Raw genomic sequence first — 27,266 nt, forward strand, 5'->3', positions numbered from 1 at the left:
AATGAGGTAAAACTTTACCACAAAGCACCCTAGTTGAAAACCTGTTTTTCAAAGAATTTTCTCAATATTCTTATTCTTTTCTTTACCCTCCTTTTGTCTGTTAATTTTAGTATTTGATTAATTATTTCTCTGGTCTAGAGACTAAAAACTTTAACTAGATACATAGCTACTCCCCCCATAGTTTTCTGACTAGGGTATGCAATCGTGACCATTTCAGAGATTGCATTTATAATAATGATAGGCCTTTTAGATAAGGATGTGTGGAAATATGTTAATAGTCACAAAACGATTACAAAATTTACTTAAGTAGACAAAATGAGTTTGCATTTGTACTTGCAAAATAAAATCTACTTAGTGACTCAGACTTCTGCAAACAGGTTCAGATCCCTGCACACACAGCAGAGGGAATTACGTATGACACAGTCAAGACAAAACACAACTACCAATCTTGTTAGAGTACTCCCATCCTAATTCTGAAAGATTCAGTATTGTATGCTTTTTTTCTGTTGATATTTCACAATATATCAAATATAATTACTTTAAAATAAATAAATTACAGTAAATAGTTCAGAAAGAACATTATGCATTTTAGAAAAGGCTATTCAAGTAAGCATCTGTCCTTTCCAACAAGGAGCAAGAAGACACAGCTCAGACTTTTGGGGTATTTCAAATGCATTAGCCTTTCAACCAGGCAACAACCTATTCGTCAAACATTCAACAATCTCCATTACTTCAGCTTTTTCTGAGAAAGAGCTTAAATTCTCTCCTGAAAAATGCTCTTCATTGGCATTTCCTACTTTACACATCTGGATGAAATACTATTCCCAGAAAGTATTCGAAGTAGTGACCACATATACCCGTCAACAGGCACAGATCCTCTACACGTGCCTGCCTGATGGGAATCAGTTGTCCTTTGGGATCTCGTTGTTACAAAACCCTTTTAGTCTTCTGCTAATTCCTATCAATACAGTCCACGTTGTTTTCTCAGCGTACAAGACACTCTCCAAAGTCCAAATCAAAGAGAGGTGCACTAGTTTTCCTACAGAAAGCTCCCATCTCTGCTGTCAGCTCCTGAAGGCAGTCTCAACATACATGAATGTCTAGCTTGAGACCAACTTCCTTCAAGCTTCTATTTTACATTCACAGTAAATGTGATACTCAGCTGTTTCTTAAACACCCCTGGTTTCTCAGTCATTCCACATCTAAATATCGCTCTCACCGCACTCTCTGGACAGACGCGTGTCAGTCTGCTCTGTACACGGCACCTCACAGGTACAGCGCTCCCAGCCTCACCCTGGCCTACGACCATTACCTAATGGGCACAACACCCTGTGAGGGAGGAAGGTATTACTCTCTCCTATTTCACAGATGAAGAAACAGATGGTGTAAGCGATCTGCCCTGAGCTACCCAACACAGCAGCGGGACAGCTGGGATTAGCGCGATGCCCCCAGTCACCAGCATGCTCCCGCATCCCCCAGAAACACAGGCCCAGGACTCCTCATCAGCCAAAGGGATCCTTCTCTGGGGCCAGACCCATGAGAGCATATGCCTCAGTCTCCTGGAAAAGGGTTTATGCACCTAACTGTAGGGAAAACATGCAGGGCTTCATGTTTTAAACTTGCCACAATACATTCTCAAAGCCTCTGGCACCACTGACTGAATTTTAAAATCTACCAGATTTACAGAAAAACAATTCACTTTAAAAGCTACTTTTTTTTTTTTTTTTTTTTTTTTTTGAGACCCCATAAAAACATCTACAGAGTAAGAGCGGCTCCACAGTCTCCTCTTACTACCCTATGGTTTAAGCTTCTTAGAGCCTTTTAAGATGGATTGAACTAGAGGCTGTTGTCCAACTTTGTCACATCCAATAAACTCAGAGAAGTCTGACATGGCTTTCAGGTGAACCCTAATAGTTCCTATTTACATGTCTTAGTTAAACTGCCTGGAAGGATAGTTCAGCACTGGAGACAAGCTAGGATCTCTAGGACTGACTTTCAGGACTGCCAAAAGGAAAAGGAATTTGAATCATAAATCATTACATGTGGATTTCTTTTGCACAGCAGCCCTTGAATATTTACAGGCAGCAAGATTTCTTTACATTTAGATCATTCTTTTCCAGCTGCATTATTAGTTGAAGGCCTGGACAGGCATCCTTTTCCCCATGATTAGCCAGTGTCGAGAAGCAGCCCTCTGCTTTCTACATATATACACTGATACAGGAAAAAATAATTGGGTAACACATTTCATATTGTTGAAATGAAGTCCACCGAAGCCAGATTTTACAAGACATGACAACATACTAATGCCAAATTGACACAAATTCTCATCTATGCATTTTGGCTTTAATGGGTTAATTAGCTTGGCTGGATACAAATTTTAATTATCTGAGTTTGACATTAATGTCCTTGGAGTGTTGTCTGTAAGGATTTGGGGAATCATAGACATTATTTTAGTTACTTCTGGAAACTGTGTGTTATACTGGGATTTAAATAGTAAGAACAGACAAGAAAAGTGAGAACAGGCTGATCTATTTTGAAACATCACATTTTGTGAAACAGGACAAAGCCAAGGCTTGGTCTACCTTCTAGGTTCAGTCAGCCTTTGGGCGAGCTTTGTGGATATAAGACAGCGACAACTAGAGGGTTTGAAAAAAAAAAAAAAAAATCTCCTTTGAGGATAGGGAACTGGGCATAATTTTAGGTTAATCATACCACAGAATTCTGTATGCAACTGAGATTTTGAGGTAAGATCTCTTCATCTTTCAACACGTTTTCTCAGGTAGAAGGCAACCAATCCTGTGATGGCTTTGTACACACAGAGTGCTCACACAAGCCAGGGACAAACATGACAAACACCTACCTCACACTGGCAGAGGCAGCTGAGACAACCTGCTGCTGAAGGCAGGAGTTCAGCGCTTTCCTCTGTCACTACGGACCTGCTGGGCTGCCACCACCTCACGTCAGATGCGGGGGAAGGCACATGGGGAAACCACAGCACAGCACCGTGCATGTGAAATCTTTCATCTGCAATTTCTAGCACAATTATGACTGACCCCTGAACAAAAAAGAATACCTACCATACAGGCTCTTAATGGAGAATATTAATACTACTGAGGATGGAGGTAAAGCATCATGCAACCTAATGCACACATCCACTTCTGAATTCTTTTCAGATGTCAGGTATTTCCTTGCAAAAGTACAGTACTACAGTAGAATTACAAGTACTATTAACAGTTTGAGTTATGGCACAGCATTATAAGTGCTTTACTTATTTTCTTGTTTTTCATTGTTTGTGTAAGTAGACTAATCACCTGAGGAATTTTAAGAGTATTTCAGTAAATATACATATAAAATCTACAATAAAATATTTTAAGCCAATAATCACCAAACTACTGCAAGTTACTTGAAACAAGTAAGATCTACAGTTCTGTAGAAAACAGTAATTACTAAGAGCTTTTCAAAACGCCCATCTACATTATTCTATTCTTTTCTGTTCATTCTTCTAGAGATGCATTTGTTTTAAGATTCAAAAGAGAACCCTGATAGCTTTTTGTGTGTATGGATTTAAGCTCTCTTTGTGCAACACCATAAATACTTTTGTTCTTTGTAACACCAACTGCACTTGTTCTTTACAATGCAGAATTCTGTGATAGAGCCTTTGGTGCAGTAGCTTTGCACCTTTTAAAGAGAACCTTTGTTTTGTTCTCCACATTCTCTTGGTGTCAAAACCAAAGATATTTGGATTTTCTTCTGCAAAAAATATGTGTAGGAAATTTGACTGTAGGAACACTAGGTAAATGCCACACATTTCTCGCTTTTAGGTTCACACACCTCTGTAACTGCTCAAATTCTATGAATACAGTTAAATTTCTGCTAAATGTAGGAGGCTGACATTCAGACAAGCTCCTCTGCTGCCCAGTAAGAATTACTAACAGGTAAGGGCTTCTTTGAACACAATACCTAACCAACAGAAAGGATTCTATTCTCCTTATTTTCTTCCACTGTGTTCTGGTTAAAGTACCTTGACCATGGTCCTGTAAGAAACCAAACACCTTTGGGAATGGCAGAGCAAATTTAGAGCACTTAGCGCTTCAAAGAATCAGCTCTTACTTAACAAGGGTATGAAAGGAACTCATGGAGGTTACTAAACGAAAAAGCAATAATCTCCAAAAATGGTAAAATAGATTCAAAACTGCCGTGAAAAAATATTCTCCAGCATACAGAAAAAATGGCAGAAAACATTTTTCTTTGCCTTTTTTTTTTCTTAATAAAGAAAAGCAACAGCTAGATTTATTTGTAACATTACCTGCACCTTTTGTTCTTTTCCCCAAAAAGTAAGTAGACAAGTCTGTGTTATTTTCTTTGGAATATAAAGCAAGCTATTTTCACCCTTGGATGAAACATTAAAACCTCTAAAGGCCTCACTCATACACAGATGGGAAATGGAAAGCCTTCCTATCATATATTTTGGAGACAATATCCTTTTTTTTCTGGAAATGCTGATAAGGAACAAATTCAGCCTGGTCCTCATCCACCTGGATCATCTTATTTATTAAAAACAATGGTATCTTTTAAACCTTGTATACTAAGCTATCGGTCAATTTTGATTGACACAAATATTTGTATTAAAGGTTATATACCGCAATTTATGATTGGGTACTATCACAATACTGTATGTTAATGTAATCAGTATTTTCATTTCATGAATTCATTTGAAGCATGACACTGCAAGGGTATTCTTACATATATTGAAGACACAATTACTAAGTAGTTCAACAATTCTCCTTTAAGTGGGATTTTTTTTTTATCTGATAAATTTTTAACACAATAAAACCACTCCTAGTTTTGTGTGTGTGTTTTAATTTGCCACCTTTTAAAGTGTTTAGACACTTGGAATACCTAGCAAACTGAATTAATCCACAAATATTTACAAGAAAAATCCATTTAATTTTTTTCTATACTAACTACCACAGGGACCATTGTAATGAAAAATTTCCCATCTTAAAGAATTAATGCGATTACTGATATAGAGAAAAAATATAATTTATATCATCACAAACACGTAAAAGATATAATCCCATATTCACAAAAAGAATCTTTATTCCCTCTTTGAATTCTGAGACAATACAGTCTTGCCTTAAGGAGAACAGAAATATCATGAAGTACCTTAAGCAAGATAATTGTAAGAGAAAAAACTACAATTGCATTATTGTTGTGCTAAACTGTGACATACTTAAAAAGCTAATTTCTTTTATTATAATGGAATTTGGTGTGTGTATCCTTTAATCTACTTCAGTATTTCTTCACATTTTACACACAAACATATGTGTAAAGTGTTTCCCATTATCAGTATTACCTGGTTTAACAAACTGCAACGAATTTAAAACAATTAAAAATACACTAGAGAATTCCATAAAGTTCACTAGATTTCTTTTTAACAGTTTTGGAGGTAACTGAACATCTAGAGATGTCACAAAAACGTGCAAAAAATGTGAGATTTATGCAACTTAGATATTATTCAAGGAGATATAATCAATATTTTATGAAAAAGTAACATTTGACGTGACTGTCCCAAATTTTACCAAATACATTTCAACCAATCACAATGCTGAACAGCTTGCATCTAAATCAAAAGCTACACAAACAAAAATATATCCCTAAAATAGGGCTTTCTACAGCTGTGGCAGTTAAAGTGCACTTACTTTCAAAATTCAGTACAGTCACCCTTCATTTTTTCCTTTCAATCAAATAAATTTTAACCAAGAAATTCATCTGCTGTGCCTGGGCATTTCTCTGTTTCACAGAAGCAAACATTTGTTCCACTCGTTCTCCTTTAAAAAGTGAATTTAACAAAACTACTAAGACAAAAAGGATGACCTAATTAGCACTATTTAAAGCTTTTATATATAGTACACTCCTAGTGCTGCCCCTAACTTCCAAGGCTTTCTTCATACTCAATCCTATCAGTTGATTTATCTGGCACGTCCTATTACTGCTTAGGCATGCAAACTCATTTTGTGCATTTTCATATTTACCTAACATCTACGCAAGGAGTCAACCTGTAAAGAAACTTTTCTGTGAACCTCAATTAAATTAACTGTTAAGTCAGGGGTGGCCTCGACCAGACCGTCTGCTGGTCACTGAAGGTCTTCACTGGGTAGACCCATGGAAAACCAGTCAAGGACAACAAAGAAAACCCCCAGAACCGGCAAGAAGTTAGCTACGAGTTAGAAGTCTACCTAACAGCCAGTCTCACTAGTAAAATTAAGTCCTGAATACATGCTCCCCTACTCTTCTTACCACACCAGGTGTGCTAAGCAATTAAAATGCCTTTTATTTCCTTACAACTCTTAATTTCTGTGCAAGCACTGAGTTATTACTGCTACACTAATTAAGTTCATTCTGGTTATCATAACAGATTTGACCAGCTAGTTATGAAAAAGCACCCAATTAAATATAGTAATACTGGGTATTGGGGCCTGGGCCTGAACATTGACGGCCTTCCTGCACACACGGGCCATAAGCACAGCCCAGCTGCACTGCCTCAGGCCCTGCTGACAGCCGCATGGGGTGCTGGGGACTGCGCTCAGTGCCACCCCTTCGACCCAGCACACCCTACTCACAAAACTCTTCTCCAGAAGAAGATTGTGCACTAAAAATCATATCGCATTGTCTCAGGGTAATGATGGTGTTAAACATACATCACCTTACAAAGCCGCTGTGCATACAGAATGCCAGTGAAAGCAGAAGTGACACCTATTAAAATATCTACAGTCAAGTGACCTTATATCTATATCTATAGATATATATCTTATATCTACATACAAGTGACCTTAAACACCTATGAAGCACTGGTCTCTCATATTTGTGCCACAAGTGGAACACGTACATTTTTTTTTTAATAATTTGAATAAACAAATAAAATCTCCATTATCTCTAATTCACCAATATTTAATGTGGAATGGCTTTGTAAAGAAGAAAACCATCTGTGAAAGAAATACATACTCTTTTCAGAATCGTATGTACTAATATGGCTTTTATCATTCAAAACTGAGAATAGTCTTTTAAATAAAAAGTTTTTAGTTAATATCAGTGTTTTGGAGCCTCCCACTGGCAGCCATCACACAGCTGAAGTGAACTATCAGCTAAATGCAAGGTTTATATCCAGGCAGCAGTGACTATTTTGCTTTAAAAGAAATGAGTATTTCTGAGTTCATATTTTAAATGCAATTTAAAAGATCATAAAGGAAAAGAACCCAGCATTTACTGTGTGTCTCCCAGCAGACTACTTAATGTTCAAACATCTACTATGCAAAGGTCAAATGATTTCACTGAATGTAACTGTGACAAAAATATTCTGCAGTACTGAAAAAAAAAAAAAAAAAAAAAAAAGATGATCAAGGAGATCAAGGAGAGAGATATGGACCTGAGATCTTGCAATACTCACAATAAATAATGTATATTCAGTTCAATAAGAAATAAAATTGAAAAGTAATGTCAGGAGAATGAGATTAAGAGAGATAATAGGTAAAACACAAATTATATACTTTTGTATACTTTGGTAAGCTTCATAAAGGAATATTTTAAAGTTATACAGCAAGTTGTTTTTCATAAAAAACTTTTCTTACACAAATATTGTTTGCATAGAATTGAAAAAAATGTATTCAAGACAGGGAACCCCTGATGTATTCTGCTGCAAGCAGCAACATGGATAGCTGAACTTATGAACAAAAATCCAAAGTAAACACTTATGCTGGTTGTAACATACAGAGGAGTAAAGCTGCAGGAAGCATTCATTCAGGAATGAGACAGATTACAGGTAAAATTGATGTGAAAAAAATATTTACTCAAATGCTTATCTGAAACAAACAGCAAAGGCTAATAGGCATAAATTTTTTTCCATTTGACTGTGCTTTCCCTTCCTTGGCATTTCTATCAAATATTTTAGTCTCTCATTCTTTCTCATATAAAGAAGTCAGGAAGCGTGCTGTGCACAAGGCTTGCTGGGGGTCCTGGCTTTCCAGAGCCAAGATCCCAGCAACAACTAAAAAGAGTTGGAAACAAACAAACAAAATTGCCTGTCCGCCTCTATGATCCTCATCTGCTGCTGTACAGGAACTTGGTGGTCACCAATGCACTTGGATATAGGGAGATCCAGTTGATCTCTCCATGACAATAGATAGACATATCAAGGGTAGACAGCAGGAATGCAGCTAAGCAGCAAATCCAGAAAACCAAGCAAGAAAAAAAAAAAAAAAAAAAAAAAAAAAAGGACAAGGCAGCAAAGAAATAAGATAAGAGACAAGGGAACAAAACATGGGGAATAAGGTAACTAAGAGCAAAAATACATTGCAGTGTCTGCTTTCTGGAATACAATACAGTATTTCTCAAATTAAACGAGTGACAGTTTTTTTGCCTGTTCTGTTGTTTTGTTTTGCTTCTGCTTATAATAAACAAATCTTGGCTGACTGTGTAATCTAATCTACCATCAAAACCTGCATTTTGGTAACTCAAGCAACTGTAGCATGTTAAAAAAAAAAATAAAAAATAAGAGAAAAACAGGAATAAAGCTCTAGCTAGATGTTTAAAAAAATCATACATTTGATAAAATAACAAGTAAAGATGGAAAATCAGGTGCTAAATTGATATTACAGTCTAATGATATTTCTGTTCGCTAGCACACAAAGTGAATGGTGTAAATGCTATTGATTTTATATATTAATAAAAAGATACATAATATTGACTAATAAATTATGTTCAGAAGCATACATACGTTTTTTTCTGTGCTCAACTAGCTCAACAGCCTGCTTCGCTGAGCATTTTGAAAACCAGTTGTCCCCAAGCAGAACAGTAACCTCATTGGTGTGGACAAGTTTTCCTGGCATGAAGGCAAGAGGACCAAAGGGTACCTGTCAAAGGCACAGAAAACCAGTGCTGAAAATTGCTTATGAAAATAAACCTAGTCATTCATCTACTAGGTCAAAAAAAAAAAAAAAAAAAAAAAAAAAAAAAAAAAGTAAAATACAGAGTTAAATAAAATTCTACACCAGTTATTTAATATTAAAACCTTCAAACATATTCAAATGACCAAGCCCACTTGAATTTAGTATTTTAGTTACAAAACCAGAAAAGTAGAATGTAAGTAGAAAACTTGTGTTGTGACATGAAACTACAGTACAACTGAATAATCATAAGGAAAGCAAATTAACTTCATCCTAACATGTAAGCTGTTCAGGTGAGTTAAGTTTTTGTTATTCACAGACTACATTCATTTCCCAGTAAAAGCAAGTTTAGCTTTGCTGACATTTTTAACATTCTTAAATAGGTTCCCTAATTTCGAAATTCTTGGCAAGGTATTCTTAAATGGACAACTCAAATATGAATTGCTTTTTTCAGTATATGCCTTGCTAAGAATAAGTGCTTAAAAACGTCAGTGTAAGTTCGGGGGACTACCAGCAGGACCACAGTGCTGAACCTCGCTCTGTTTTGTCCTTCACCAGTACACAGACCTCAGGCAATGTCCCACCAACCAATGTCCATCCTCCCATGACTGCAGGCACAGGAAGCGATATTTAACACAGATCACAGCTTATGGGACACTGCTTTTTATGATTTAAGACACCTTCTGCAGGCCACATTTGACACACCATTCAGGGAAGCCCTATCACTTTTAGCCCTCTTGCACTGCTCCTGCACCAGCCCCTGCATTCGGACCCCAACTCAGAGCAGCAGCTGCCTATCTGGCTGCCTTTGGGCTTCAATCTCAAAGTCAGGAGACCAGAATTAAAATGGAGGGGGAGAAAAGCTAAGAACCTCAGCCAGCTCAAGCTTTCTTTCTTAAGATAAAAAGGTCCATCTCGGTCAGTTTGTACCAGTTCTTTCTATTTTATTCCTCTGCTGCCCCCCTCATTTCTTCAGGCTAACCATTTGCTTTCCCAGTGCAGTTTTGCTGAAGCAGTGCACCTGGCCTAGCAGACCTGCTTCCTTGGAAAGCGGTCTTCTCCAGCGTCACCATCCAGGAGGTGCCTGTCAGTGCTTGAAGCAGCTCTGCAGCAGGCAGGATTCATGCCATGACTAAGCAGAATGGGCTTTTCCTACACATATACCCTTCCTGACTTGGTTTTCAAGAAGCAGGATGCACCATTTGCCTGTTCATTCTTTCCCCAAAATGATGAAAGCAAAATTGAAAACATATGAAAATATTTGGCAAACAGGATAGGAACTATTTATATACATTTAAAATAATAGATGTGAGTTGACAAGGCTGCTTTAACTAAGAATAAGCCATATCTATTTTTTTAGACAGTATTTTTTTCTGTGCCTGAAAACAACACAACCTTTTTGTTTTACACCATGTGGCCACGCATATACACATGGTCACAGGCCTATGCACATAACATGTAGAGCTGCACTGGAGACAGAAACTTTCTCTTTTACTACCTGGGAATTGTGCTCCACTGCTGTCTTACTAACAGCTCAACTGTACATCAAGCCAGGCTGCCAGGTAAGAAAGCAGTTAGGTACATTGCACTGAAATTAGTTATTCAGTTATTTACAGTACAGCACTCCCCACTACAAAGATCTACCTCAAAACAGATCTGGGAAGAGGGAAAAAAAAAAAAAAAAAAAAAAAAAGAAAGAAAGAAAAAAAGAGGAGAGAGCGGGTGGAGAGGGGAGAGAAGCCAAACTGACCAAAATTCTGGTGAGTGCAAGTCAACATGGTAAAGTTTAAACAGGAAGCTGTACAGTTGTTACAGAACATTCGAAGCACAAGAAAAGATCGCTATGTCAATGTGAAGATCAGTGAAACAAAAATTAGCAGCACCTTTTTATGTAAAAATCAATGTTCTGGGGCTTATTTCCATGAATCGGAAAATACTACGGCCACTTGCTTCAAAGGAAGTGACTAAGTATCATAATTCACTCATAATTATAGTTTTCTATACAATAGATTTACATATCAAATGTGTCAGGTTTTGTGTTAGCATTTATGTCATCTGTTCTCAGTTGTCAGTAACACTGTAATTTATAATAGATTTCAAAGAAAAGAAGAGAGAAACAAAAGCAAAGGTTTAACTATTATCATCATAAATGTACCATTATTGAGTATTATATGGCAACCTGTGTAACACCTCCCTGCAGATGCAGATACCTGAATTTCTGGAAGTTTTAGTCCATTATCTTATGTGAACGATACAGTGTACATACCATGATATCATAGGACAGTTTATCAGGCAAAGTACGGAGTCGTTCCTGAAGAGCCTCATAATCACCCTCCACCTTCTTCCTGTTGATAAATTTAAGTTGATTCAATTTCTTATCTAAAGTGAAGAGTTAACATTTTTCATCTACTAATTCAACAACCCAAAAAATAACAAAAACCAAACTATTTTACTCTTAAACACATTGCTTGATAAATTAGCTAGGCTATTTTAGAATAATGTGTATTAAAATAGGGTAATTGTGTATTAAAATAGGGTATGTTCATGTTCAACAATTATACCACCATCAAGCTTTAGAAAAAGAACTGAAAATCCAGTTTATCTTCAGAAGAGGCAAATTCTTCAATGTATTACTTGTAATACAGGATTCAAGACCTTAGTTTGGGCTGATAAAGTGGACAAAATTTTAACTGTTTCTGATTTTCACATCTATTTTCTGGGCCTACTAAGAGTCAACAGTCCTGAAAGATCACTTGACCACTCTGTTTCTGTCCCGTCTTCCAAACCTGACAAACAACACTGGTGTGGAGCATTCCTTCTATTGTTCCTCATAAGCCACGTGTTGCTTTACAAGACAGAAATGGCTTAATGAACTTGGATCAATTATCCCCATGACAGATACCTGACTTTGCAGGATACAGCATTTTAATTGCTATGGGGATTTTCCTTTGTGTGCAAAACAAACAAGTGTACTCCCTCTAGAAAGCCTTTTTTTCTTAAGAAATTCTTAAACACTTAAATTCTGCTGGGAAGTCTTTTTAATGGACAACTGCCGTTCTGAAGAGATCAGAAATCAGCTCCTACATGAAGTATCTAACATATAAATGTCAGGTTTGATGATATTGTTTACTTGTACTTCAAAATAGTAAACATCCTATGTATGGTAGTAAATTTTGCAATAGAAGGCAACTGAAAGCACGGAGAAGCACACTTAACAACGCTGACCCAGGATGCAAATTACAGGTTTTCTGAGGATGATTCAAGAAAGCAATCTATAAATGTGCTGAAAAATGAATGTCATAGTTGATAACACAACTCTCAAAATATTATCATTGATTTTCTTAGATTCATAAGCAGAGTAAAATCTTTTTCAGTATTCATTATGAAAAATTATCTGCTACTCCTCTTGTTTGTCTCATTTTCTTCCATAGCTGAACTTTGCTGTAATTACACTACTTTATACATGGAGTTCTTCATATTTTAAGTTGCTGAACTGGTCACGAAAAAAGAATTTAGACCACTTTGACGTTAAAACTGTATTCCATACAACTAATTTACAGAAGATGCTTGCTACTTCTTTGGTTTGATGGCCAATTTTTCCAATGCACCCAGCAAGTTTCTTTGTCCACTGCCCTCATTACGGTGACAATGTAATTCACTTCTTTTAAAGAGGAAGGCCCAACTCATGAATCTCAACAAAGCTCACAAGATGTTTTGGAGAAAGCAATATAATGATAATTTGGTATCAGTAACAACTACTTAATGACATTTACAAAACGCAGCCTTTGACTTGCAGAGATCTGTGTTTTCAGAGAACAGGACAATGATGCAGACTACTCACTTGAAAACCAAGCGACCCCCAAACTGAAGGCCTTGACCTCACTTCAGTGGAAGAGGACTCCACAGGAAAAGAATGGTAAGAGGAGGAGAAAAAAAAAAAAGATCCCACTCATAGGAGGATTAAGCACACCCATTATTTCATTGCTCAAACCTGACATTTCTTCATCAACCGGAAAGATTCTGCCTTTAAGGTCTGACTGCTGCCTGTTACTGAATAATCTGATCTGGGTACAGCAGAAATAACTTGCTTCAGATACAGCAGGGTTTTATTGCCCTGATCCACCACATCTTCTACTCCAATGGTAGCTGGAAGCAGACTCCCCAAAGTGATGATCCATGGGGCAAGATGAGGGAAAGAACATTTAGGAAAGAGCAGAATATGTTTCTGCACTCAGTGGGACAACCGCCTCTGGCCGGTCAGACCTCCACCACAGCAATCTCTAAGTGTTGGACCACCACAATAAAGAAAATGAAAACGTATCTATTTCATGAGCTGACATGGAAGAATGTTACTCAAGGAAGGAAGCAGACCCTTCCCTTCATCTAGAGCATGTGTGCCGGTGGTATGCTTGGTCACCATGTGCAGCAAGGGAGAGGGAACCTGGAGAATGGGCACTAGGCTCCAGCTATGAGCATGTATCTAGAAAGGGAAATACCACGTCTAATCCCAGACTCATTATCAGATTCATGGCTTTGAAAATATACTTCAAGATGTGCACTAAAAAATGAAAAAGAAAATAATTTAATGGAAATATATTGAAGTTGGGCATTTTAAAACCCTATTGTTATTCACCCAATTCTATTTAACATTCTTCTGTGTCACTGACTACTTAAAGGTCTTTTATGAACAAATTATTCAAGAGAGCAAGAGCACTCAGCTCTTGCACAATCAGGATCTAAATTTTGAATAGGTTTTCTTAGAGTAAAAACTGTATGGATGCTCTATAAACTGCTTTTCTACATAAAAATCAAATCAGTAAGTTAGGTTTTCCTTATGATATTCTGTGCCAAAATCCCCCAGATTCATAGGATCATGGCCAGAGTTTGCTCAAAACCCAATACAGAAGCAACCCCTCTTCCCAACGTCTACCCTCCTACCCCATTCTACAAACCCCAGCCAATTTCCCAAACTTCTAAAAAAATCTGTTCCAATTTTAAGGCTGTCAATTGGTTTATTTCTGAAAAAAAAAAAAAATATATATATATATATATATGTCTCAGTGAAAGAATGTACATGCAGAACTTCACACTGTACCAAATTGGCATGGACACTGCAGAAACTCCCCCAAAAGTATGTGCATTATGGAAATTCTGACTGACTTAACTACAGCAGCACCAGTAGGCACTTCAATAATATTTCCCTTATTGAAAATTAATGCAGTCTCTGAATTTTAAACATAAATGAAACATATTAGTTTTAGATTATTTTTGCAAGCCGATAGTCAGAATTTAATATGATGATGTGTATAGATTGCCTTGATTTTTTTCCTCTTATCCAGTGCTTGCAGCCCTTGTGCATTTAAACTAAAAACATTTGATATACACTAAATATAAATTATTTGCTTGGAGATCTTTCAGGCATGAAGAAAAAGCCTCTTAAAATAAATTTAAAATATTATATGCTTGATGGTGTATAACCAAAGGTTTAATCTCACCACTAAAGGGGCAGTTGCTGTGATTCTGCAATAACCCTGCAGACAATAATCAAGACAGCTCCTGTTGCTCTCTCAGTAAAATCATGGTAAACACAGCATGGATATATTGTAATTTGATATCTGTAAGATCAACTGTTATATCTCACAGTAACTCATAATATGTCATTCACCATTAAATGTACGTTTTCCTCAGATGCCATAGAAAACCATTATTTACTAAGCATGTTTTCTATTAACCATAGATTGCCAACACAGAAAAAAGTACCCAGAGATTTTTTTTTTATTATTTTTTTTACATAACGAATCATTTCTTTCTACGCATAACAAACTATGCTTTATAAGATGGTTTATTGGGGGGGGTAAACAAAGAAACATTACTTTCAAATTTTTGTTTAGTGTTTTTTTCCCCAAAAATGTGCGACAACTATTTCCTTACTTGCTCATAGTTAAAGAGAAAACAAGAATAATTGATTCTACTCTGTGAATACCTGTCCACGTACCAGGACAATTCAGCATTCATCCCACAAGATTACTTGGGGAAATATGGTGAATGAGATGGGTATTTACCATACACTAAGGTTCAGTCTATTTGTGACTTAAAGCAATGGCATCAGTGGCAAATACAAACATCTCAGAGAGAGCATATTGCAATAATTCTGAGCTACCTCCCGTCCCCAAAACATACCTGTTCAATCTGGCTGTCATTAGAAGAGGCAGTAGTACAGTAAGTTTACTAGAATACAACTAGGTTACTGATCAGTATTTTAGGCATGTAATCAAACATTTTTGACTTACCAGTGCTGGATTTTTTCTTGGCAGCTAGTGACCACCTGTCATTAAAACAGATAACTGTTCATGAAAAAACAAGGCTAAGCACACAGCTGCAATGTCAATGTATCAGAAACTAGAACAGTCACTTTACAGATTTGGTAGTGTCTCTATATACATTTTTATTTGTCAGTGCAAAGGCTTGTGAATGGTAGTTACTAAACTGCGCACTTTATCACACACTAATGCAGACTGACAACCACTGAAAAAATTACAGTTTTCAACTCATATTTTGGTACAATACCTGCTCCATAACTATTAAGTGACATATGATATAAGGTAAGCAGTATTTTGTGCAATCTGCAGATCTATTTTCAGTGTTACATGCTTGCAGAATAAGAAAACAATATAAATTATAACATGTCATCAATATAATTTCCATACTTAAAAAAAAATAAATACATAAATACATAAAAAAAAAAAAATGAACCCCACAACACCAAAAACATTTTTCCTTTATCAGTACATCAATAAATGTTTCCACTGGCAGTTTTAATCTGAAAATGCACAAAATAATTTTGTGAGCGTTTAAACAAAAAGGATATTTGACCATTATAAACTGTTGACTTCCATTCTTTTCTGTCAAGATCAAAAAAGTAGTTTTAATCTGAATATTTCACTTATTTCTTCATACTGTAGACCTTCCCAAGAGGTTGAAAATAATTTACAAAATAAAGTATATTGTTAAAAGGTAATACTTTTTTCTTTTTTAACCATATTTTTTTGACACAGCAAACAACCAAGATGCTGAAACCTGTGCCCTTATCTTCTATAATTATGTGCAAATTTTGCCTTTCAAAACATATTCTGATCTCTGAATAATGGTTACCAAAAATATAACACAAACAATTTCATTCAATTATATGAAATGCAGTGAAGCCATGAGGCAATTAAATATGTCTAAACATCTTCACTGTTTTTTTTTTGTTTTTTTTTTTTTTTTTTACAAATTTTGTTTTTCCTGTAGCCAAAATAATGCTAACATTTGAAAGCAATTAATGAGAAAATTTGCAGAGAAAACAATAACATACATTCAACTACCACTGAAATCACTGGAGCAGATAATTCTTTTTTTTTTTTTCCCCAAACAACAGAATGAAAGAATTTTTTTTTAGTTAGCATATGTGCAGCTATTGCAGAACAGATCTCAGACCCTGCACTTCGTACTTATATAGGAGTAAAACAAAAACAAACAAACAAAAAAATGGGGCTGCTTTGTGAGCTAGTAATTCTTTAAATGGAGTAAAGTACTTAAATGAAAAGGATCAGCTGTACATTTGTGGTTAGACTGTTTCATAATCCATCAGGAAATTCAGCCAGGTAGCTTGCCCTGCTTACGCCAAGTTTAAATTTATCATCTGCTTTAAACTCTTATAAATCAAACTCCTAGCAAGTATTTTCCTTAATGTGCAAATTAAACATTTTTAATGTTAAGACTAAATATACAGACTTCTGCAAGCTAATTCACGCTATCAACGTTAAACCCATTTCAAGAGCAAAGTTTCCCACAAGGTGTAAATCATATGAGCGCAACTACATTTCCTAACAATGCAAGCACACAATGGAGAGCAACACTACCAAGTCAGAGGATATCCCATCAGCACATTTCACTCTTTCAGATTTGGTACTGATTGTAAAGTACACAACATAAGCATATAAAAATGTTTATGAAATCCTTTAAGAAAGTTCCAGTTTAATTGCCCCATTAAAGATGAAGATGGAAAAGACAGGAAGCTTCCCATTCCCAATACATGACTTTCCATGCATGAAGCAAGCTAAAAGCACAAAAAGAAAAGCCTTGCAAACCATAAGAGCAGCATGTTCATTAACCTCTACATGATAATCCTTTCGTAGCTGCATATTAACTAGTTACATATTCATAATCATTTACATTATTTAGAGGACCTTCTATGAAAATTTCCAGGCTATATCCATTAGCTACAATGTTAAAGGTTACAGAACATAGTCTACTTAATGTTTCCTGGAAGCTTTTTTAATTGGTAAATATGTAAATTGGGCACATATGCTTTTATGTTTTTTAAAAATAGTCCATCTTCAAAACAGCATAGGGGCATATGCTGTTTCCAGTGCCCTTTATCCCCTCAAAAAAAAAAAAAAAAAAAAAGAAAAGAAAAAAAGAAAATCAATAACACCAATCAATTTTAATTTAACTCTTCTTCTTTGATATAATCTCTCTTGAAGGGATACTAAAGGGTGGAACCAACAACAAACCTTTTCATTTCAGCAGCCAGAATAAAAAGAGACCTTTTATATAAGTGCTAAAATATACGGCCTTGAAAATGTTTTAGACTTAACTTCTGATAATGAATTCTATTTAAAATATATATATATTGAAAAACAGAAGGAGCTCAATTATGCATATGTCCCTTATTAGGTCAGTCACACTGTTTGGATAACAACTGGTCTTATCATAGCAAAGAAACAAATAGATAAATGTATACACAAATCTTTGATTCTTTGCCTTTAATCAAACACAGGAAAATCATTAGTATATCTTCCCCACATAATTTGTATTTGGAATTACAATTAAAGAATGAAAACTTCTCCCAGGGTAAATAAAATAAATCACCTTTTCGTTTGTTCATTTAAGTTCAATTTGTCTGGGCACCAGTGCCACCAACTCTGCACTGCTTCTAAGACACTAGAGTGGAAGTGGTATCAATAAAATCTGAATTCTTACCTTTTAGTCACAGCAATATATGAATGTGTGAACACGCAGTGTTATCGGTGGCTTATCTGCATGCTATAATATTTATTGAACTACTCTTGCAGCAAATCTAACATGAGGTAATCACGTATCTGGTTATTAAAACAGGGCCCACTGTTGGAAAACACATTCCACAACTTCACAAGAAAACAAATAAGCAGGTATCTGGTTTCCTTCCTTTCCCCCACCAGCAGTTTGTTACAATCCGGCACTTCCCAAGCCCCTGCTCAGAGAGCACCCCAGCTGCAAGGGCAGCTCTGCATGCCTGGTGCCCATGGCATAATGCCTTCAGGTGCAAATCCGATGGTAAAGTGCATGATGTGTTGGCTCTGCTCTCCTTGCTGCTACACATGGGGTTACTGAGAGGGAGGTGTACATCACTGCTTTTAGGGAAGCTTGCATCTGGGTCTTACATGTGCTGTCAGAGCAGCACGGGAGAAGCAGCTTTAGAGCTGCACATCAGCTCCCAGGTAGCCCCATTCCCACTGGGCAGCTGGTTGGCTAATGAGTCAAAACCACCCCAAACAACGCATACCATACAGCCACAAACACTGTCAGGCTGCCTGAGGGAAGAAAATCCCTTTTCTCCAGTGCACTTTCCTTTGGGTCAATTTATATTCCACCTTCTCCAGGATCTTCCATATGAAGAGCTCAAAACCTTTTCCATGAATTAAGGTGTACAGCACTCGGGAAAGTGCTGCTCTGACTTTACGGGCTGAGTGACTTCACCAGGAAGGCTGCCCAGAAGCAGAGCTGGAACCAGATGCCAGAACCCCTGACTCAGCAGCCAGGCACTGCAGCCACTGGCACTGCCACGCTGGGAAGGAAGATGCATAGGATGGATGCTGTAGCATGAAGCTGATTCTCACCTGTATGTGTCCACGGGTCTCTGCTTTCTTCCCCATTACTGTATGCATATTTGCTGCTTCTCCTCAGCAGGCACACACCCTCATGTAAAAGGGTACCTTCTTTTTACCTCATTTTTTTCTTACCTGTTGCTTCTGCATGTGCTCCCGTAACTAAAACAATTCTCTGTGGTGCTTCTGCTTACCCAGGCGGTGCACAGATAGTTTTGGAGCAGAGCAGAACTATTTTATTTTATTCAGCTAGTTCCCTGAAGTGGAGTGCATGAACCCGAATGTCTCTCTGAACTAAAAGCCGCAAGGCACTGCCTACTAAGGTGGTGGGTTTAACACACTGAGGGCAATTCTTACCTCTCTCTCTTATATTGTGAACAGCACTAAGGCAAGCTGTCATGGTTTTATTTCATTTATGTCTCAGCTTGTGAAAAGTGCTGTACCCAACTCACACTCACATCCAAGTCCCAAGAACTAGATTGTTATTTCCAGGATGAAAGCTAATTTCAATGGAAGATGAAAACAAAAATTCCCCATCAGGTTAGGAATAATTCCGAAACAAACGAGTTACCTCCACACTTTGGGCCTGAATCTCAAAATACACACAACACAAAGTTTCCACTTTAACAGTGAGTTAGGCATCTAAAAGGCCAAACGTGCTGTTTCCATTTGCATACTTGTATGTTTTTTACTTCAAAGCTGTGGTTCTCAATCTGGTTGGTCTTTGGAAATTAGAAGCTAGGGAAATAGATCTAATCCCAGCTCTGATTTCTTCTATATGGCCTGGAGCAAATCACAACCTCTCAGTCTACATTTCTTCATCTGCAAAATGGGGATAATAGTATTAACCTACCCACCTCAGAGTGTTTAATGATGATTAATTAATGTGAGAAAAGCACTCTAAAGATGTAAGAGCACTATATAAGTGATAAAGCATTATTTACCACTTGAAAAGTAATCTGAATAAAATCAGATATGCAAGTAATTTGTTTACATGTAGCAATAATATAATTTGTGACTATTTAATCTTGAATTAGTCTCACTTTAAACATCCCTTTCAATCACATTTCCAGTTACTTAGGGAAAATGGCAGTATGGAATACTTTTTGTGGAAGCAGAGCAAGTAATGAGATGGTAATTAAAGTAAGGGTCTAATAAAATCTAAAACCAACGATTTGCCTTCAGGAGAATGTCCCTGCCATTTGGGACTGTGTAAAGATCGCAGCGTCGACCTTGGTTCTGCTGCTCAGAACCTTCTGCAAACTACAGCAAAAGCATATGCTGGTCTTCTGCAATGCAGTTCCATGTTTACAAGGCTCATGATAAATCCAAGGCAATTTCCTCTACTGACCTAATTCAGATGACTCTCCTGATTTCAACTGCTTAACCTTGTACACTCAAGTATTTACTTCAGTTGATATATCCACATGAGCCACCTCCATGTATAAATATTTGCAGTATCAAGACCCACTCTGCATCATACGCATAAGATTTCTGTCACACCCCAAAACCAGAAAATAAAATTAAACTTACTGATGAAATAACATAACCAGTTCACAACATGACTTTACATTACAGAAGAACACTAATGGGTGGTCAAACATTTATTAATGTCTTGATAACAAGGATGTAACAAGCCACATGCAAAATAAACATTTAAAATGAATTTTCATTTTTTCCTCTAGGAAACCACACAGTAGTTGCCTAAAACACAGCAGTCACTGATGGAGAAAGACAGAATTAACTTTTGCACAATTGTTTTTCCTAGAGCCCCATTTTCAATCAAAAAATGAAATAAAACTATTAAAAGTTCTTCAGTCTGTTGGCACACTATATGATCTAAAAGGAAAGGAAGACGGCATTTCTAAGCTTTCATATTCATTTATTAAATCATATTACTGAAAAACACTACATTTCAACAAATTATTAACATAAGTTCCCCTTCAGGTGGAAATTTATGCCTTTTCAAGAAATGTATTTGGGACAAATACTGAAGGAAGGGAGAAAGGAATTTGAATGGTGGCAAACATTTATTTCTAAAAGAAAAAATCTTCCCATTTAAAAATATTATCACAGATTTTACTTATCTCTACAAGAAAACAAGTGGAGATCTAGTGTTTTTGTATTAATTGTGCACACAATTGGCTCTCACATGTTTACAGAGAGATTAGTATGTAACTATGATTTATCAATACACTGAAACTAATGTAGCACTAAAACGACTGTTGTGAACTTAAGAATTGTACCTGAACCATCTAGGAATTATAAAGCAGACAGAAAAATGCCTCATCTCTCCTTTGCCAGCTGTGAAATTCTGTCCTCTCAAGACTATTTTATGTTGCAATCCCTGCTGTGGCTGTAGGTCACATAGACAAACGACTTGCAGTTACTTTTCAGTAATTCTACACGTGCGTACCAAAGCGTGGCTGCCCGCTCCACTGAGCCAGCCAAGCAGGCAGTGCTGTGTTACATGAGGTGGCACCCTTCTTCCCCACATCCAGCTATAAGCTCTCAGCACCCATTTTGCTGTTTCAGATCCTTTTGTCAGTCATTTCAATTCTCAAACACAGCAAATGGAGCGTTTCTGCTAGCTGAGTGAGTTAAATGAGCTCTGAGCCAACAGAACTGGTGCAAGCAAAGAACAAAGTGGAGCAAGGTCTTGTCCTTCCCTGGCAGCAAGGCAGTGGCTGTGTCACGTAACTTCATCTTGAGACAAAGCTAAGGAGCTCATAACTTGATATTTTAGGTTCTTTCAGGTAAACATAATCATGTGGCTATACCATACCCATGCCAGCTCACATACCAAGACAGCAGTAGACACGGGCATGAAACTCCCACAATCTAACCTACCAAACGTCTCAGGCAGGTTTGGCAAGCTTTGATGTAGCCTATGGTGCAACAACTATGCTGCTAGCAATGCCCAAATTAACTAGCTTAAACTGCCTCACAGACATACCTTCAGGCTGTGGTTCAACACTCGGCCCCAGACCTGAGCAAACCAGCCATCAGTCCCTGCCTGTCTCCTCATCCTTCCAACCCCGGCACAATCTGCTGGCACACATTTGTGATGCTGCACTTTCAACCAGATTAGGGAACCACTCTGGCTGAAAAATAATCCAGGGGAAAGAAAAAAGAAAGAAAAAAAAATCAACAACAAAGCTTGTTTTTAAGCTGGACCAACCCAAGTCACTAAGCAGTGTCACAAAAGTGACACTCCAGAAGTGCTCAAAGGCACAAACAAGCGACCACAACAAAAACTAAAATTAAAAATCTTTCACCAGGTTACTCATCTGCTTCCTGGATAACTCACATTATCATAAATGAAATTTTCGATCAGGCATCTGTGACTGTTGCTCAGAACTGCTCTGACTTGGTACAAGCACGGCTGTGGCTCCAAGAGGCAACCCAGTTTCACCCATTGCTGATGCAGCACCTTCCCAGCCACATTCATGCTGGCATTTGGCACTGCTGTCCTGGCACATGTTACTGGATTCCACTTACCCCAAAGCAACCTGACCACAAGTGCTGATACAAAGGTGGTGGAGGGATTCACCTTTTTATGGCAGCCAGTTCTTCAGTCTGTTTACACTGATAGTGAAACAGAAGCCTTTGTGTTAACTCATTTCACAATTCTTGTCACTATGTAAACTACTGGGTACTTAATTCAATATTAATAACAGCAAAGACAAATATTGCTACTCTGGAAGATTCCACAACATAGACTAAGAAAGTAAAAGGGATGATCAGTTTCGGAGGAAGCAATTGTCCAGGTTTATTTTAAATAGAATATGGCAAATGAAGCTTCAGACAGGACCTTTTAAACAGTATGTTGAACAAAGCTTCAGACATTATGTCAGTTTTTCTCAAACAGTGTGCAAAATGAAGCCCTACCACCCTGGTGTCTTGTACCCAGGCCTTCTCTAAATTCTGCTAACTTGAATGCAGGCTTGAAAAAGTGCAATGCCCTGGGAGACGCTACACTGGAAGGCACACCGACTGACTCATCTTCTGAGTCCGCAGGCAAACAGCTTCAGGTTTCCAGTGACTCCTGCAGCAGTGGGAAGCGTACAAGACTGTGCTCAATTTCACTGCTCCCTTTCAGGCTGCACAAACAGCCTTAACACTGCCAAGTTGTTGATTTTGTGGCATAGATATTGCTTGAAAAAGACTTGAAAACAGAAGCAGCTAGCCACGTAAGTAAATCATATAAGAAGGAAAAACAAAATAAAAGAGCATTAAGTTTAGGATTCTGCAATTTGTTACCATGTAAGCACCTACAAGTTGTTTCACTGTTAATAAACTGCAAGTACCCTTGCAGTATCTTGAGCACAATTTAGAAAATAAAGACCATACAGCCTCCACCAATCAAATTCATAAAAATTAAGTCAGTCATAATGCACAGTGGCTACCAAGTTACAGTTAGTTATGGTAATAACTATGCTAAATCTAATTGTGCTTTGTTGTCACGATGAGTGACAGGAGAGCCACTTCCTTCTCCTAATTTTCCTAAAAGGAAAATAAAAAAGTCTGTTTGTCAGTGCAAGTGAAAAAAAAAATATCCTATTACCAGATAACACTGGAATCCATCAGACTCTCCATGACTGTGTTTGCACTCTACAAATGTCTCCTGGGTCTAATTGGTTCTGTAATGCCTCCCATTACACGTATCTTCATTGCATTGCTTGGAAGCTATAGAACACGTGAGCCCACTGTAAATCCACTGTCTTCAGAAGTGTTACCAAATCACACCAATACGACTTGTCAACTTCGTATCAGCTAGTAATCCCAACCCATTTGATCACAGGAATAAATATATATCAAATATTATGTTTAAGTGCAGTCTCTATAGAATGAGAATCCACCTATATAAATATTAATTTCATAATTCCTGTACTAACTTGCAACAGATTTAACACAGTATTTTCAGCTAACATATATTGCTTTTGCAAGTAATCCATGATACATATAATATATTCTTCCAGAAATATTCAAAACTGTACACAGGCACTGTGTTTCCAATGATGGTCTTTATCATGAAAATTACTAGATATTCTTCTGTAATTTATCCCCAAGATGCACATTCTTAGTCATGTTTTTATACAAAGTACCCTTAGCAGAAGCACTGAAAATTGCTTTTAACAGTTTGCTCTTACTATCACTACAAATTAACAAGATGAAATCTGTCCAACAGGCAAGCAGTCCTAAACAAGAATTAAAATTACTTTTCACCAGGGGTCATAAACCTGGAAGTTGCAGCCTCAATCAGATTAAAGATAGAAAGTCACGAACATCCTGTTCTTTTAATACTTTTAAACAGGAAGGAGGCCTCAGTTTGGGTGTTCTCCACAGCAGCCCTTTAGCACTTAAAATCTCCAAACTCGTAGCTAAACCAGGGTTATGCCTGGATGGTAAAATAATCAACAGTGATTCAAATATTATCTTTAATTCTGCAGACAGACAATACTGTGTTTCACTACCATACTAAAAGTTGCCTTCAGACTAGTGGGAATAAATGGGTTTCTTTATACTTAATCAAGTGTCACTAGGACAGCACAGTATCACTCTGATTAAAAGAAATATATGTGCCCGCTTAAACACCAGCGCATACAGATAATAGTTCTACATAATTGTACTATTCGTTATGATGCTGGTACTATGATTACTAGCTTACCACAGTACTGAATAACAACATCTCCCTCTCTATCTCTCTTTGTGGTAAGACCAAAACATGAGTCTTCAAATTCAGTAACTTTGTGAGAAAAATATGAATATCTGCAAAGAAGCAGCTGAAACTAAAAGACCTCCTCCATCTTAAAATACAGTATTTTCATAACTGAAAATACTGTTGTAAACCAATTATATATATTCATTGCATAGAGGGAAAGTCTACTATATCTTCATCATGACACTTCATTGTAACCAAGATATGTAGTTCTTTAGTATAATTTCATATTGAAGCTAAAGTGATCAATTTTTTTACATAATTTCTGCAAATTGGCTAAAGTTTCCTTATGATAAAATATAATTTTGTTACATCAGCCTATCAGAGGCTTAATTAATGGTCTCCTGGGCCTCTTTTGCACTGGAGCAGATCAGTTTAAGAATCTTAAACTTGCTTACAGGGGGGTCTTACCAGGAACTGGGAATAATTCCACATGGTTATGACAGACATCCACTTACACATTAGGCCTGCCTGACAACAACGTACCAGATAAATTACCCTTCACCAAGTTCTGCCACCCTGAAAATGAGCAGACAGGTCGCTATCACTGATTACCACCAGCCTAACAGGTTGCTGTCCATGCAGGCTGGGCTACGCAGGGTGTTCCAGCAGATCCTCTTACTGCTCACCCACATTCGTGCCCAGTCGATTACGCAGATCTTCTAGCAAGAACCTGGTGTGCTACTCACAAGTGGACACCGTTGGTGGCCAACACGCCAGGCGAGTCACGCGCCTTACTCCACGCACGCGTTATTCCATTTCTTAACTACAACAGGTGACAACGCAACGCACGCTGAAGACAGAAGTCCCGAACCGAGGAGCTCCGCTGCGCACCACAGGAACACCTTTAAACGTTTTTTAACGTATACAAAAAGCAAGCAGCATGGGGACCGTGGGCAAACGCGCGTTCGTGCCTCTAACACGCTGAACGGGGCCCCGGGTGCCGGCTGAGCCCCGGCTCCCCTCGCTGCCTCCCCGCCCCCCCCGGCCCGCCTGAGGGGCTCCGTGTTTAGGGCCCGGGCCGCCCCCCCCCCGCCGTGACGTCACCGCCGTCACGTGCCCACCCGCCGCAGGCAGGCCCGGCTCTGCCACCCCCGTGTCCCCCGCCCCCCCCCACCTCCGCCCCCTCCCGGGGCCCGGTCCCGCCGCCCCTGGTACCCCCGCCCTGCCCGGCCCGGCCCGGCCCTGCCGTTACCTTCTGCTGCTCCTGGCGGAGGCGGCCGACCAGCGCGGGGCTGAGCGGCGAGGCGCCGCCGGGGCCCTCCATGGCCCTCGGGCCGGCAGCCCGCGAGGGTGCCGCGGGGGACGGAGGACCGGGGGAAGGGGGGTGTTGGTGCGGCCGGGCCGCGCCGCGCCGCGCGGGGCCCGATCTCCTCAGCAGGGCGAATGAGTCCTATAGAAATGTTTGTGCAGGGCGAAGCGCCGGTTCCAGAGCCTCATCCACGCGGGGGCCGCCGCCACCGCCTGGGCCCGGGGCGCCGCTGCCGGGGGAAGCATCTCACACTCGCATTCTGGGCCGCGCCGCCGCCGCCGCCGCCGCCGCCTGGGCCCGGCTCCCGCTGCGCCGGCGGGCCGGGAGAGCGCCAGCAGCTCGGTGCCGGCCGCCGCCTGCCGCCTGCCCGCCTGCCTGCTGCACTCTGGGTAGCCAGCCAGCCGCCAGCGCCCGCGGGAGGCACCCGGCTGCGAGCCGCGAGAGGCGGGCGCTCCACACCCACACCCGGCCCGGCCCGGCACGGCCCGGCCGCGCAGCGCGCCTCGATGCCCCTGTGTCGGCGCCGCGAGGCCGCCCCCACCCCACGGGGCTCCGCCACCACGGGGCGCCGAGGGGCAGGTGCCCTCGGTCGCACCGCAGGCCCAGAGCTCGTAGGCCTCAGGTTGAGAAAATCGAAGCCGGTCTGCGAGGCGTTTTCCGTCTGTGAGGCGTTTCGGTGGATCTGCAACAGTATTGTACACGCGTAGGCACGCATAAACACACAACTGTGTGTCTTCTGTAGAATGGAGGTTATGCCACAGCAACTAATCTCAAAGTGCCCCATCTTACAAATTCACAATGTGAGAACTTCCACGACCTGCAGGATGGCAAAATACTTTTAAAGATTCACTAAAATCAGTGCAGCACTCGGGCTTCCCGACACTGAGCAGTTACACATGGCAAGCTAGTGGTGGATGGCCACTCAGAGTGCCACACAGTAACCCACATGCTGTACATTCATTAGGTAATTTCATGAAGGGTATTATGCACGTCCCAAGTAACATGGTGGCAGCGGAATGCAGCCATACCTTAAAGCTGCACGCTACAGCAGCCAGCGTGCGAGATCACAGTGCAGCCAAAGAGCTGAGTAGCTTTGAGGGGAACTTGACTGACTGCCACAAAAGGAGCTAGCAGTATGTTTTAACTTCCACACACTGAACACCATGGAAGTGGGTTCAGTTACACAAAGGCCTTTAATTTACTGCTGCACCTTTCCCTTGAGTGAATACGGGGTTGTAAACGCCCAGTGTATACGTTCATCAGTAGAGTAGGGGTGCTTCAGTTGTCCCCTCTCCCTACCAGATGCTGGCAGCTTTGTCATAGCATGGTGGTAGAAAGACACATCTGTCCTACGTGTACATCAGGGGTTTGTCTCTCCTGCAAAGGAAACAAGACTTCCTTTCCGTGAGCAGAACTAACTTTGTATACACCACAAAACAACT

General features: G+C 39.1%; 1 protein-coding gene across 1 annotated transcript in view; it reads right to left on the reverse strand.

Moving 5' to 3' along the window:
- Positions 1-26,301, reverse strand: part of URI1 (URI1 prefoldin like chaperone) — a 40,950-nt gene extending 14,649 nt beyond the window's left edge. The window contains exons 1-4 of the mRNA XM_082770283.1: positions 25,768-26,301; positions 15,233-15,267; positions 11,209-11,287; positions 8,774-8,909 (exon numbers count right to left, since the gene is read on the reverse strand). Of these exons, the coding sequence (XP_082626409.1) occupies positions 8,774-8,909; positions 11,209-11,287; positions 15,233-15,267; positions 25,768-25,839 (322 nt within the window). The 5' untranslated portion in view covers positions 25,840-26,301. The remainder of the gene's footprint in view (positions 1-8,773; positions 8,910-11,208; positions 11,288-15,232; positions 15,268-25,767) is intronic.
- Positions 26,302-27,266: the final 965 nt, after the last annotated feature.

Source organism: Aythya marila (genome assembly GCF_965140915.1).
Source record: "Aythya marila genome assembly, chromosome: 12".
NCBI classification, from domain to species: domain Eukaryota; kingdom Metazoa; phylum Chordata; class Aves; order Anseriformes; family Anatidae; genus Aythya; species Aythya marila.